The sequence below is a fragment of the Scleropages formosus genome, chromosome 11, assembly GCF_900964775.1.
Source record: "Scleropages formosus chromosome 11, fSclFor1.1, whole genome shotgun sequence".
In the NCBI taxonomy this organism is placed as follows: Eukaryota; Metazoa; Chordata; class Actinopteri; order Osteoglossiformes; family Osteoglossidae; genus Scleropages; species Scleropages formosus.
Window position 1 is genome coordinate 6714981 of NC_041816.1, and position 14058 is coordinate 6729038.

Sequence of the window (14058 nt, forward strand, 5' to 3'; positions counted from 1 at the left end):
ACAGCAGTGGCAGACATGGGGTGGCATTAGAATCGTTTCCGCAACCCCCCATCCTTTAGCTTCAGCGATTAAACATCTGTCCGTAATCCCTGGCCCCTTGCTGGTACATCCTCCCTCGATCTCAGAGGTACGGCGTCCACGACGCTCCCAGGGCCGCTACAGGGGAGGCTCAGGACTCTCACAGCGACCTCCAGGTTATCAGAGCAGAGACTCTCCCATCCAGCCAGTCATAATCCCAATGAGTCTCCTTTTGTCCAAGGGCTCTGCTTTGCTCCAGGTGGTTGGGGTTCAGGTTCAGACCTGGTGAATTTGCTTTGCAATAGACCAACAAGGTTCTGGATGCTTATCCCGCACGGGTGGTCTGGCACTGTCTACCTGTGGGCCACTCTGCTGCTCAGATGACATGGACTGAAGTATAGATCTGTTCGTTGCCCCTTTCGCTCTCCAGTTGACTAGCCGAAGTCCGGAGCTGGCACTTGTTTAAAGACTGTCGCGTACGGTGGTTGTGTGACCATATGTGGAATCTGGTGCTCTGTACATGAAGTCCTCCATCATGTTCTTCCATGAGTTCCTTACTTTGAGGACCACACAAGAACCGGAATGCCGAGAAGGTCATAAACACGAAGCTCTACGCTGGAGACCCTGCTCACTAATGGTGGGGGGGCGCCGGGGGCGCCCACCCAACTATAAGACTTTTATTTGCTATTTGTCAGAAGTGGGCCGGAGTTGATTTACCCAACGGAAATGCATTTTGTGTGACACAGCGTGATAAATTCTGCAGTTCAGGTTTCCTGCATTGCTGCGGCGAACGCTGTTTTTCTTCCTTCGAAGATAAAAAGTGCTGTCCGAAGAGCGGACACAGTAGCGGAGCCCAGGGGCCAACGTTGGGTTGGCCATGTGCCATCATGGCTTTGGTGGCCGGTCCCAGCGAGGACCGCTTTGTCCGCAACGTTCCAGTGACTGTAGTGCCTGAACTGCCTTTCGACATCTGAACGTCCTGCCCAAGCCATGGTAGCCCCTTTATCCCCACCCGGCTCTGCAACCCCTGTAGCCCTGTTATCACTCCCATCGCTGTAAGCCACACCTCCAGTTACTGCCTTCTCTACTACCCAGGGCTTGGCTGGAAACCTGTTCCGTTAGTTATTTTCATACCCCGTGTGTAAAAGTGGCACTAACCCTCTGTCCATTACCATATGGGGACTGCGTCCCTGCTGCTGGTTTATGTTGCCATCTTCATGGGGAGGCTGGCTGTGTCCGTGAGATGCCCCCTGCAGGGAGGAGGACTGCAACACTGTACGACTAAGGCTTGCAAAACCCGTGTAGATCTCCAGAGAACTGCAGTCGGTGCTTAAGAAACGTTCTTTACCTGAATGGCTTCTGTAGGGCTCTGCTACATAAATTGTGCAAGAGATCGTGTGCCCAGTGGTAAACTCTGCACATTAATATCTGCACCAATGTGTGTGTGTGGCTTTGTTCTGAGATTATTACTGTCCCCAGTCCTATAAAGCAGGCATCAGGAGGTACCCCAAGGCACGTTTCCAACGGTTTTGTAAAGTGCTGTGAGCACAAAAGAAAGCTATCAAGAATGCCTGCGGATAAAATGACACTAACACTGTGAGGATGGAAGCGGGGGAACAAGGCTGTGGGCAGTGTTACGGGTGTCCCGGTGCACTTCTGGGAGGGACATGGGACCTCCTGATCATGCCCTGCAGGGAGGCTTACCTTGTTTGGTCCCCTCTCGAGTGCCCGCAGTTGGACAGCCATGATGGACAGGAGCGCAACCAGCTGCACTTGTCCCAGACCATTACGCAACTGTCTGAAGAACAGGGGAACAACAAGAGAACATCCAGGGCAGGGGCTGGGGTGCCAGATTCTAGATCAGTAGAAGGAACCATTGCGTTATTATCTGTCACTCCTACGATAAAACAAATGGCCCAGTACGTGACCGTAAATGCTGACCGCAACCACATCGCGACCAAACTGAGGCCAGTTTTGCAGTAGAAAGCTGACTGTTCGGACCCCGAAGTCGAGGTCACAGCAGCGCGTGATTTTGCTTGACACTTTTGTGTTCTCACAAGGTCTCACCTTCCCTGCAGGTAGCGCCGGACAGAAGGTGGGAACGATGCCAGATTCACCTGCCGATGTGAAGACCCAGCCCAGATCAACTCCACCCACCATGCCGCCACCGCCCCCTGCAGTGAGCCAGGCAGCCAATCGCAACGCCTCATTCACACCCACCACAAGTAAATCCACATTACTGAATTTTTGGGTAAAATACACTGATCTGCACATCACCGATGTTGATGTTTGCTATATACCATTGTGTTTATTTTCAAATAAGTAGCATTTTTCAGGCACCTTAATGGCCTGGAGAACATGCATCTGAAACATACTCCTCATGGACTTTTTTTCTGACTGCAAAGTCCAACCTGTGGTTGAAGCCAAATTCTCTACTCAGAGTGAAGTGCTGGAATGTTTCATTCGCTGGCTTTACCATAAACTAAGCCTGCAGACTCGTGTGTGTGTTTGTGTGTGGGGTTGTCTATAGCTCCAGGTGCAGGTCTATGCCAGTCCAGTTTGTCCCTGTGCAGATCTACTGCCCTGCTCCCGAGGGGCAGGGCTCGTACCGCGTTATTCTCTATATAGCCAGTGCAGTTGTGTTGTTTCACCTGTTGTGTTGGAGGCATATGCGGGATGCTCTGTACCCCAGAACCAGAACACAAGTGTTATCACATGGTTGCCTCACATGTGTGCATGTTGGCGTGGCAGTCCATGAACGTGCATCAGCACAGGTCACATGTGATATGACACACATGGGAAGAGACACACATGCGCTAATCTGTCCTGAACTACAAACACTTACATGAAGGATTCGGCCAAGAAAATCCTGCCTTTTAAGAAGTGAGGCACGTGTGTCCTTAATGGATGCTTTATTAATATGGTATCCTACGGATGCTGCAACATAAAAAAATGACTGAAATGCACAAAATTTAATGTCAACTGTAAGGTGTCATTTAATGGGTTTCATGTTGTGTTTCGCTTCTGATTTGATACAGAAACTTTGGGGTGGAAAGGGAGAAGTAAATAATTCTGGAGTCACTCTTGCGAGGAAGCCTGTTTGGGTGTGACAGGGGTTGGGTGTGTGCGTGCGGGTGTCGGGGGGTCTCAACCTGAGCGCTGCAAAAGCCACTTTCAGCTGGTGGACATGTGCACCGTCTAAATTAGTAACACACCTGCTATTGGAATAAAAGTAACACGGTCTATTTTTGACATCCCTTTAACAAGTTCCTCACATAGTTGTGCTCCAGTGAGTGGCGGAGAGGTGGGGAGAGATGGATTGGCAACGGCTGGGGGGTTGAGGGGGGTTCCCAGAAGGGATGTCAGCTCCAGTTTGCTTACAGCCACCTAGCACGTTGTATGTTACACCATCCACCCCGGGGGGACTTTGGATCAACCGTCAGCTGAGCAGGTCGGTTCATTACTCAACCCACCCACTCACCTTTACCTGTCCTCACAGTGCTAAATGGGAGTGGCCATTCGCCGACGGCACTCAACGGGGCCCCCTCCACGCCCAATGGCTTTAGCAACGGGCCCGCCATGTCCTCCACGGCCTCATTGCCCACTCAACAGTTGCCCCCTGCCTGCGGCGCCCGGCAACTCTGCAAGCTCAAGCGCTTCCTCACGACGCTGCAGCAGTTTGGCAATGACATCTCCCCCGAGATCGGGGAGAGAGTACGTAGCCTGGTGCTGGGCCTGGTGGTGAGTCCTCCCTCTGGCCTACCATCCCCTGTCCCTTCTCTGCTGGGAGTATCCAAGATGATGACCAACCGGATGATAAGATGATGCTCATAGGTTCAGACTCATCAGTGGATCTCCTCCTCTGTAGTAACCCCCCAACCAATTAAGCATGCATTGTGAATACCTGCTCCAATTAACATAGGTGTCTGTATATTTCCTTCTTTGTATCTGTCCTCCCTTGATGTCTCTCCATGTCTCCATCCCAGAATTCCACCCTGACTATCGAGGAGTTTCACTCCAAGCTCCATGAGGCGACAAACTTCCCCCTTCGACCCTTTGTTATTCCTTTCCTCAAGGTAAGTGGGTGACGCCCCATACTGCCCTTCTCCTGAGTCGAGATCTTACACCCCACCGGACACACTCTTACCCGCGCGCACACCTCCTTGCTGGGAATCAGCCTCGCTAGTGAACTGCAGACTGATCACCACCGTGCTTTTGTGTTTTGTATTTGCCCATCCATGTGGATCTCACTGTGAAGATCCCCAGCAGGGAGGTAATTTGCATTTCAACATCCATTTGGTAGTTGTTCGCACTTCTGCAGAAACACTGGCACTTTCGCCGAGCTCTGAATCTGGCCGCGGTATTGTTCCGAGTTCCTGCGGGAGGGAAGGGGGTGTCACGTGGGAGCAGAAGACACTGACGGATATTGGTGCGTGGCGGCGGCTGACCGCTGTCCTGCTGTCCGAGCCCGTTGTCGTGTCACACCTCAGTCCTGTGCCATGGACGCAATGAACTGAGTAGAAGCTGGTTCGAAAGATGAAATGTGCAAAAATGTCCGAAAAAACAACGTGGCAACATGGTTGTTGGTCCAGAGATCAGGTGATCCAGGGAGCTGGGCCCGCTTTTGATTATAGATAACTGACATACTATAGCCGGTTTTGGTGTTCACTCGAACGCACACACACACACACACACACACACACACACACACACACAGTCCTCTGTAAGGAGAACCCTCTGTTTATCAGTCATGGGTGCGGTCTGTGGAAGCTGCATTTGGGACTGGCGCAGACCGGTACATGCAGACAGCTCATAAAAACATGAGTGCCTCTTGCTGATGTACAGACACGTGTCGGTCACACTCTGCAGGCTCCTCTTTGAAGGCTGCTGCCCATCATCCGTGAAGCACATTTTCTGTTTGAAATCGGTTCAGACGGCACAGACGGATTTCTTACCGTCCCGAGACGATTGCAGCGGGCCTCAGCAAACGTGTCCCCCACGCTCGATGCTCGACGCCTGCCTTTCGTCAAAGTGGATGTGGGAGGTTCGGGGCAGAGGCCCCCCGGGGATGGAATGTGGGCTGAATCCCGTGTCTGCGTTGTCTCACACCGCGCGTCTCTCCGTCCCGTCTCCACATCTGTTTCTCCTTCCCTCCTTTTCTGCCTCTTGCCTCCATTATTACGCACCTGTCAATCTATTGTCCTTTTCCCTCCACCTCACTTTCCATTGTCTTCTTTCCCCTTCTTCCCTTTCTCACCCTCTCTTCCCATTTCCTTCCATTTTCCTGATTTCCTCTCTTTCTCTTCCTCATTCGTGTTTTATTATTTCTCTCCATGTCTCAATGCTTCCGTCTCTTTCCCTCCCTCCCCTTTCTCTTCTGTCTCCATTTCTTTCTTCTATTTCCCTCCTTCCCTCCCTTTCCATCTATTCCCCTCTTTTCCACTTTGTACCTCATTTCCTGTTTTTTCCCTAATTACCATACTTCTTTTTTCCTGCTCTCCTTCCTATTTGTCTTTCTGTTCATTTCCCCATGCTTTCCTCTCTTTGCTACCCTCTGTTCTGCCTCTGTCTCACCTTCCCCGCCCCCATATTCACCTATTTACTCTGTCCCATTTCCCTTTTTGTCTCCTTCCCTCTTCCTCCCTCCCATTGGACTCTTTTCCTCTCCATTTCTTCCGTAACCCCCTTTAACTCATTGTGTTCCATTTCCCTGCTTCCTCCCCCACCTTTTGCCCCTGCAGGCAAACCTGCCCCTCCTGCAGAGGGAGCTGTTGCACTGTGCTCGCATGGCCAAGCAGACTCCTGCCCAGTACTTGGCCCAACACGAGCAGCTGCTGCTGGATGCCAACGCCGGCTCGCCCCTGGACTCCTCTGAGATTCTGCTGGAGATCAATGAGCACGGCAAGAGGAGGACCCCCGACAGGTGCCCATCATCTCAGACCCTCCATTAACCTGCCAGCTCAACCACATTACCTTCACTCATGCACACCCACCCATGCAGCCATATCCATATGCCAATGAGGGTCATAAGGCTGCATCATTTGGGCATGAATTCTAACAGCCATTTTACCCCACTTCCATTTACTGTAGCATCCAGATAGACTTTTCTCTATAAAAAATAAAATAAAAAAATGAACTTTACATCAGGATCAGTGTACACTTTCCAAAGGGAGTCTGTGCCTCAGTCCTCTGTCTTCTGAATCGTCTTTACGGAGCGTGAGAGCTGTGCAACCGCAGAGCCGCTCTCAGTCTGTGCCACGCTGCACCCGCCCGCAGCCAGCCATATGTCAGGGATGTGTCCAGATGGTGATCTGCCAATCCGGGGAAGGGCGGGGTTGCGGGGGTGTTAGGCCTGTCCCCTGGCGTCTGCTTTGATTTGCTCTGGATGGATGACACATTGGATGATGCGTCTCGGGTTCGACCATGCTTCACGCTACCCATGAAGTGCTCCATGGAACTCACACTGTCTGCATAATGCTCTCAGAGAGCAGAGTAGTAGTCCAAGCACTGTAGCCAATCACAGGACACGGGTTCGAAACCCCACTCCTGCTGTGTACCCTTGAACTGTATACTTAATCTGAACCGACACAGTAGAAATTACCGGTTTAAATGACTGTAAGTACTGTGGTGTACAAACCTCACGTTGCAAGTCACCTTAAACAAAGGTGTCAGATAAATAATAATAATAATAATAATAATAATAATAATAATACTGTAAACTCACAGGTGCTGCTGGTTCGCTCCACAGCTCCATACCTACAGTGACGGTGGCTGTGATCACAGTATGTTTCCACCATTGATTTATTCTAGATGGTGATTCAGGTTTAAAACAAAACTCAGACTGGAGCTGGGCTTTGAGCAGCGTGTGTATTTGCCTGGACACAGCTCACCTTGTTTAAGTAAACATGTACACTTTGGAGCATTCATACCATCACTTATGCACTGCGCTGAATCAGGTTTCAAACAGCAGCCGTCCTCCTGCCCCCCCCCCTCCCATTCTGGTCACAAATCCAGTTCCTGAATCCCTCCGTGACCTGGTCAGCATGGTCGAACCTCGGTCTTTCCTGGTAGGACCAAAGAGAGCGGTGCAGACAGGGACACCCTGCATGCGGAGCACCTGGCCAAGCGACCATGTACGGTCAGCCCCAGTCACCGCTACAGCCCCAGCAGCGGCCTGGCAGCCCACCCTCCGCCCAACGGCTTGCCCACGCACCCCCCCAACGGCCTGGCGCATGCCACTCCCCCCGGACCCCAGCACTACCGCCTGGAGGACATGGCTCTGGCCCACCACTACCGTGATGCCTACCGTCAGACAGAGCACCGAGAGGCTCGTGACCGCCACCGGCAGACAGGTAAGCAGGATCTGCTTATTGGTTCAGGAGGCAGCACGGGGTTCAACTCTCCAGTCAGTTGTTGGAAGCTGGAAGGGTCTAACCAGGATCTTTCTATTGCAGCAGTGCATGGAACACGGCAGGAAGAAGTAATTGATCACCGCCTGACGGACCGGGAGTGGGCAGAGGAGTGGAAGCACCTGGATAATGTATGTGTTGCTTGAGGGTCAGCTGAGTGTATGGGCACGAGGGACACACACATTGCACAGACGGACCTCACACAAGGGCGTTTACAGTTATTCATCTAGCACATACTTTTTTCCAAACTGATGTACAATGATTGTTAACTATTGTTTATCTGACACCTTTATCCAAGGTCATTTATAGTACCGGATACACTATAGTAAATTCCCTTCAGTCATTCACAGATCTGTACAGCACAGCTGGGAATCCCCAACATGGTAGCAAACTGCCTACAATAAGTTGGCCACCCATCTATACTAAAGCAATTTGACACAGATATGCGCAGACACCCACACACAATACAGGCAATTCAATCACCAAATCACCTGAAAGACAAGTCTTTAGAGAAAGGTAGGACATCAGACCACCTGGAGGGAACTGAGGTGAGAACATGGAGAGGACATGCAAACTCCATAGTCTGAACGGGCATCGAACCCATGTCCAACCGCACCATCCAGGCACTGGGAGACACTAGTGTTATCCACTGTGCCACCCTATCACAGTTCTTGACCTTTCATGATTCCTGAGCTGTGTCTCTCTCTTTTCTCTCTCCCTCTCACACACACACACACACACACACACACACACACACACACACACACACACACACACACACACACACACACACGTACAGAGGGAGAAAGGGCCACAGATGGAGCAGAGAAGGCTCCAGCTGGGCCGAGCAGCTGAGCACAAGGGCTGCAGTCAGGGAGGAAAGCAGGCGGGCTCCTCTGGGCCAGAGCCAAGTGAGAAACACTCGATGGAAAACAAACAGAGCTCAGAGAGTGAGTGGGACAGAGAAACAGAGACGGGAAGCGAGGGTGAGGGAGGAAGGGAGAGCCGGCGAGAGCACCCGACTAGGAGAGGTGTGGAGGAAGAAGAAGGGATGGGAGATCACTTACACTCCGTGTGTTAATGTTAGCTGTTGAAGTTTGGCCAGCAGTGATACACTTTCAGGCCAAATCCTTCATTGACACCAATAAACTGGTTGAGTTGGAACAGGGAGGAGAAGGCACCAGCAGCACAGCCACTCCAGACCTGTTTGGGGAGCCATGCAGACCCCTTGCACTCCTAACCTGAGCATCAGTGCAAAATGCAGAGCAGGAGATCATGTTTTTGTTAAATGCCATCAAGTTAATGTCAACCACTTAAACAGAGTGTCTCCAAAGCCTTCTGTCCTCCACTGGTGTCCTGAGTGTTATGAGGGATGCATCCATTGTTGGCGAAGTTGGGTTTTGTCCATTTGGTCGCTGCTTGTTTTCCTCGCCTTCCTCCAACCTTCCAACAAGTATTGGAGTGTTTAGAAGAGAGTCCAATCTTTGCAGGATATGTTCAAAGTACAATAACCTCAGTCTCATCATCTGTGCTTCTAATGGGAGTCCTGACTGATTTGACCCCAGATCCATCTGGGTGTTTCCAAAGAGACAGAAGGTTTCAAAAACTTCTACATCTTTACCATGAACACCAGAGTCTGTTCCTCCGCCAGTTGTCATTATTTTAGTTTTAATCACAGTCCTAACAACCATTTTATGTTTTCATCATAAATCCCCATTTTCCCCTGATTTTAGCCCCGTTTTTTGCTCTCAATCTCTGCTTACAATATTAAGACCCCCTGCAGAGGGAAATAGACTGACATACTAGGGAGTGGTGCCATTAATATAATACAAATGCTTCAGGTGACAAGACTCTCGAATTGTCAAGAGTGAGTGGTTGCCCTGCGATGGAGTAGTGTTCCAGGATGTACCCTACCTCACATCCTATGCTTCCTGGAGAATCTCTGGAGCACCACAACCCTGCATTGGACTCACGGTTCATGAAAAGTGTTTGGAAATAAAGAAAACTCAACCAGTTACAGGCTCATGTCACCAGGCTGGTTTAGCACACAGTCCAGCTTATAGTAAAGCTTATAATTGCATTAAACAAAAACAGGCTTGATTGAGTGGATCCACAGCCATGCGGGCCCTTCCACCCAGTAAGGAGATAAGGAGAGCGGTGGAGTGAGGGCTCCTGGAGAAGGTATGTTCTCACCCCCTACCTGCTCACTCCTGTCCCACTCTGTGCAGCTGCTGAATTGCATCATGGACATGGTGGAGAAGACACGGCGATCGCTGACGGTACTGCGCCGATGCCAGGAGGCAGACCGCGAGGAGATGAATCACTGGATCCGCCGCTACAGCGACGTTGAGGATATGAAAAAAGGTGGGAGTGCTGCCCACCGCCTTCCTCCTCCGCCGCCGCCTCCTCCTGCTCCTCCTCACAGCTCCTCCTCCAGCAATCCCAACAGAAGCACGACACGCATCATAGGTATTTGTCCTGCAAAGGTCAGGCCACAAACACGCACCCTCAGCACGCAGCGCACACCGGGGTGTTTAGCTCCCGGCACATGTCATGTACAGTATGTGTGTCAGCGCCTGCAGGGGTGCAGAAAGTACGTCCAGCCATGCCCTGGCAGGGTCACAGGATCGGGTGTGAAAGAGGGCAACCCTGTCTCTCTGCCTGCTTCCTCCAGAAATCCACCGGGACTTTCTGCACAGACCGCCATCCGGATACCTGCCCGAAGAGATTTGGAGGAAGGCTGGTGAGTACTGATGCGCAGATGGTGCTGGCGAGCATAGTGTGGTTACGCAAGAGCAGAATCTGGATGTCTGTGTGTCTTTAATAGTAAGCAGCCTCCATCTGTCATTGCCACGGAAAGCGACCGCAGTTAAAACCGCTGTGAAAATGCAGTGTCCGGGTGCAGCTGTCAGCAGTGTAGGGAAAGTCGGAAGCAGGTGTAGCTGGACTCTGCTACAGGGGGCCCAAGAGCAAGTCAAGGTGGGACACTTGGGTGTCTTTAAGTAAGAAGTCCCATAAGATGATGTTCTCTTTGATATAGAAGTAACAAGCCATAGAGATGAAGTGGTTGAAGAGCTCCAGGCCAGATACAGCAGCAGTCTGATACGGATCAGGTGCACCAACATCCTTGACTGGACTAACAGCCTGTATCGTGTTTTGATGCAGTCCGGTGAAAATCCAGCAGAAGGCCAATGACCATCACTGCCCAATCACAGTCCAGTCATGGTCCAGTCATGGTCCAGTGAGAGTAAAGTTATGGTTTAGTCACTGTCCAGTCACAGATTTGTTAATCCAGTCACAATTCAGTCAGTTTCAATTTAAATTTTCAATTTTAGTGTACTTTATTGGCATGACAAATGCTTGTATACATGTACACCCAAAGTATTGAACAATCATATGCAAAATGTTATTTTTTGTTTTGAAAAACTAATAATGATAAAACAGTAATAAAATAATAATAATAATAAAGATACTACAATGAAATCCTTCTACTACTACTACTAATAATAATAATGACAAAAATAACAAAAAAGTCTAACAATAAAATACTTCAACTAGTAACAGTAAAGGTTTGTGTGTACTGTATATACGAGTGTGTGTCACAGTCCAATCACAGTCCAGTGACTGCTCACAGTGCAATCACAGTCCAGTGACAGTTTAGCCACAGTCCAATCACAGTCCAGTCGCAGTGCCTCAACAGTCCCTGCTGGGAATTCTGCTGTTGTCTGCAGGAGCCCTGCTGCATCTTCACTGCAGCAGTGCCCTTTTAATTGCAGTTGTTTTTCATGCAGGTACTACAAGTGTGCCACTCTCACCAGCACTAAAGCACCTCCAAAACAAGCAGGGTAAGTTACTGCACCCATGTTCACCCCAACATGTGCTTGTGCTGGATTGATTGTTACAGTTACAATCAATGATGGCCACACAGCATTATTCAACACCACCTGTCTGCTGGACTATGTTAGACAAAATTTTTTAAAATCAATTATTAGTCATCAGTTGGCACTGTCTGATCTTTAGTCTGATTGGATATATTTTTTTGGCACTGCACTGTCTGGACTCTGACTGGGTAGTTCACACAGCTGCCCTGCACTGTCTGGACTCTGATTGGGTAGTTCACACAGCTGCCCTGCACTGTCTGGACTCTGATTGGGTAGTTCACACAGCTGCCCTGTCTGTAGTCTGATCGGAGAGATTTTTGCCACTGCACTGTCTGGAATCTTATTGGCTAATTTCTAGTGCAGCAGCACCCCTGTCTGGTTGCCAACCCCATCAGCCCTACACTGTACTCCTCCCCCAGCTTGTCTTAAATAAAAAGGTACATTCATGGTCTGAAAGTCCGAGGTTGGATGCAAAGTGAGGGAGGCGCTAAAAAAAGTTAAACCTGGCAAATCCCCGCAGAACTGAAACATTAATATCGCGGCTCTGTGTTTTCCATTAAGTGTTAATTACGCAAGCATCTGCTCCAGAGCCTCCTTGATAAAATTAATTACATTTGCAGACTAATCTTACGGAGGAGCTTGCTTTAAAGCTGATAACCAGGGGGCTGTCGGAGGGACTAAGGAGAGAAGAGGCAGGGCACAGTGAGGGATGGATGGATGGATGGATGGATGGATGGATGGGAGGAGGGTAGAGGCGGCAGAGGGTGGGGGGGCAGCTCCTCTGAGTGAGCGCCAGGCGATCGGCCCACTCTTACTTACGTGAGCAAGGTGCCTACGAGTGTAACGCCTGCGGGTGGCGGGAGGCTTCCAGGCAGGAGGCTTCAGCACTGAACAGAGCACATAAACCGACTGGATGGATGCAGCTCGAAGAGGCATCGGCCAAAAGTGCCCATGGTGCAAACACAAAAACCAAAAAACATGGGTGAGAAGGGGACTGGTGGACCAGGGAGGGCTGAAAGCGGAGAGGTAAATGGGTGGTAAAAATATTTTTTTCTGCGGTGGTTGGGTGGGAGTTACGAATGCTCCCTCAGCCTGCCGCCCCTCTTTCAGCGGTTGCATCTGATATTTATTCAATGGCCTCTGGTTCCAGGAGAGCTGCAAAATGTTTACGGATTGGATCGCATTACCCCTCTGAAACTCTGACGGCAGTAAAAATGTCATCTATGTAAATTAATTTTAAAATTTATCACGTTGGCTTAAAGAATTTTTTTCCAGAGGGGATTTTCTTTTTTTTTTTTCTTCAAGAGTCAAAGATGATTGCTTCCACGTCCGTGCTTATTCTCGTCTAGCCTGTCGTGATGCAGAAAGATAAATGACAAACAGGGTGAATGCGCAGTTCGACAGCGAGGCTGCGTGTGTCGTCCCGAGGGTACGAGTGGGCGTCTGTCCCGAGGCCCCCGTACGAGGGCGTCCACACCTGCCCGTTCTCACAGACCCGGCCTTCGTTCAGACACACCGAGCTTTTGTGGAGCGGAGTGTGTTTGGCTCGACGGACGGCCCGCCATGCTGCTCCGGTTTGGAACGGCGTCTAAGGGAGTCATTAGCGGTTCCCTCCTTTCCAAGTTCTTCTTCTGTTCATTGAGAAAAAAAGGTCCAAAGGAGAACAGACCCCAAGTACTGGGCTAATGAGGAAGTTTGCAAACAAAGTTTGGAGACAGCTGCTGTTGTCAGGGCTGCAAATGATTGTAACCAGACTTGTTTTAATGAATTATTAAGGACTTTCTGACAGAATGTTTTAAATCTTGGATGACGTACATCTGTTTGCTGGGATGAAACAAGCCGACAGCTTAGAGCGCCTCAATAAAGGATGATGGGATGGGAAGCACAGGGTTGCCAGGACCGGGTACGGTCCCTGACACGTGTTCCCCTTGTGTGCAGAGGAGGCTGTGAACGAGGTGAAGAGACAGGCCATGTCGGAGCTGCAAAAGGCCGTGTCGGAGGCGGAACGCAAAGCCCACGAGATGATTTCGGCCGAGAGGTCCAAGATGGAGCGAGCGCTGGCCGAGGCCAAGAGGCAGGCTTCGGAGGACGCGCTCACCGTCGTTAATCTGCAAGAGGACTCCAGCGAGGTGACACGCATACACATAGACACCAAAAAAAAACCCTTGTACAGCTATGATCTATGGATGAGTGACCCAGTGTAAGTAGGGTATCTAGCAGTGTAAGTCACCCTGGTGAATAAGGTGTGTGGGCTGATAACACTACATAGAGTTCATTGGAAGTCGCTTTGGACAAAAGCGTCTGCTAAATAAATAAATGTGAATGTAAATGTGAATGTACAGACAGGTCCCCCAAATATACATCACACATTCGCTGTCATTTTACGACACAGTTCACATATGACACTCACATTCAAATACAGGTGGTCCCCGATTTACGATGGTTCGACTTGTGATTTTCTCAAGTTTACGATGGTGAGCTGGCGATAGACATTCAGTAGGAACCGTACTTCAAATTTTGAATTTTATTTTTTTCCCCGGCAAGCGATATGCGGAGCGATACTCTCTCGCGATGCTGGGGAGCGACAGCGATCCGCATCTCCCAGTCTGTCACGCAGAGGTGTGTATTAAGTGTATTAAATGCATTTTCGAGTTACGATATTTTCGACTTATGATGGGTTTCGGGGAACGTAACCTCATCGTAAATCGGGTGAACCTCAACTAACAATGGGGTTCTGTTCCGACAACCTC

At 50.1% G+C, this 14058-nt stretch overlaps 1 protein-coding gene across 4 annotated transcripts in view; it reads left to right on the plus strand.

Annotated features, from left to right (window-relative positions):
* cbfa2t3 (CBFA2/RUNX1 partner transcriptional co-repressor 3) overlaps positions 1-14058 on the plus strand; it is a 42201-nt gene that overhangs the window by 25222 nt on the left and 2921 nt on the right. For 2 of the 4 annotated variants that reach the window (XM_029256347.1, XM_029256348.1), the window contains exons 2-11: positions 2097-2243; positions 3518-3759; positions 4005-4094; positions 5760-5941; positions 7090-7370; positions 7473-7558; positions 9656-9896; positions 10102-10170; positions 11219-11272; positions 13247-13437. In XM_029256347.1, coding sequence (XP_029112180.1) covers positions 2097-2243; positions 3518-3759; positions 4005-4094; positions 5760-5941; positions 7090-7370; positions 7473-7558; positions 9656-9896; positions 10102-10170; positions 11219-11272; positions 13247-13437 — 1583 coding nt within the window. The remainder of the gene's footprint in view (positions 1-2096; positions 2244-3517; positions 3760-4004; positions 4095-5759; positions 5942-7089; positions 7371-7472; positions 7559-9655; positions 9897-10101; positions 10171-11218; positions 11273-13246; positions 13438-14058) is intronic. The other 2 variants (XM_029256350.1, XM_029256349.1) reach the window with 2 other exon arrangements.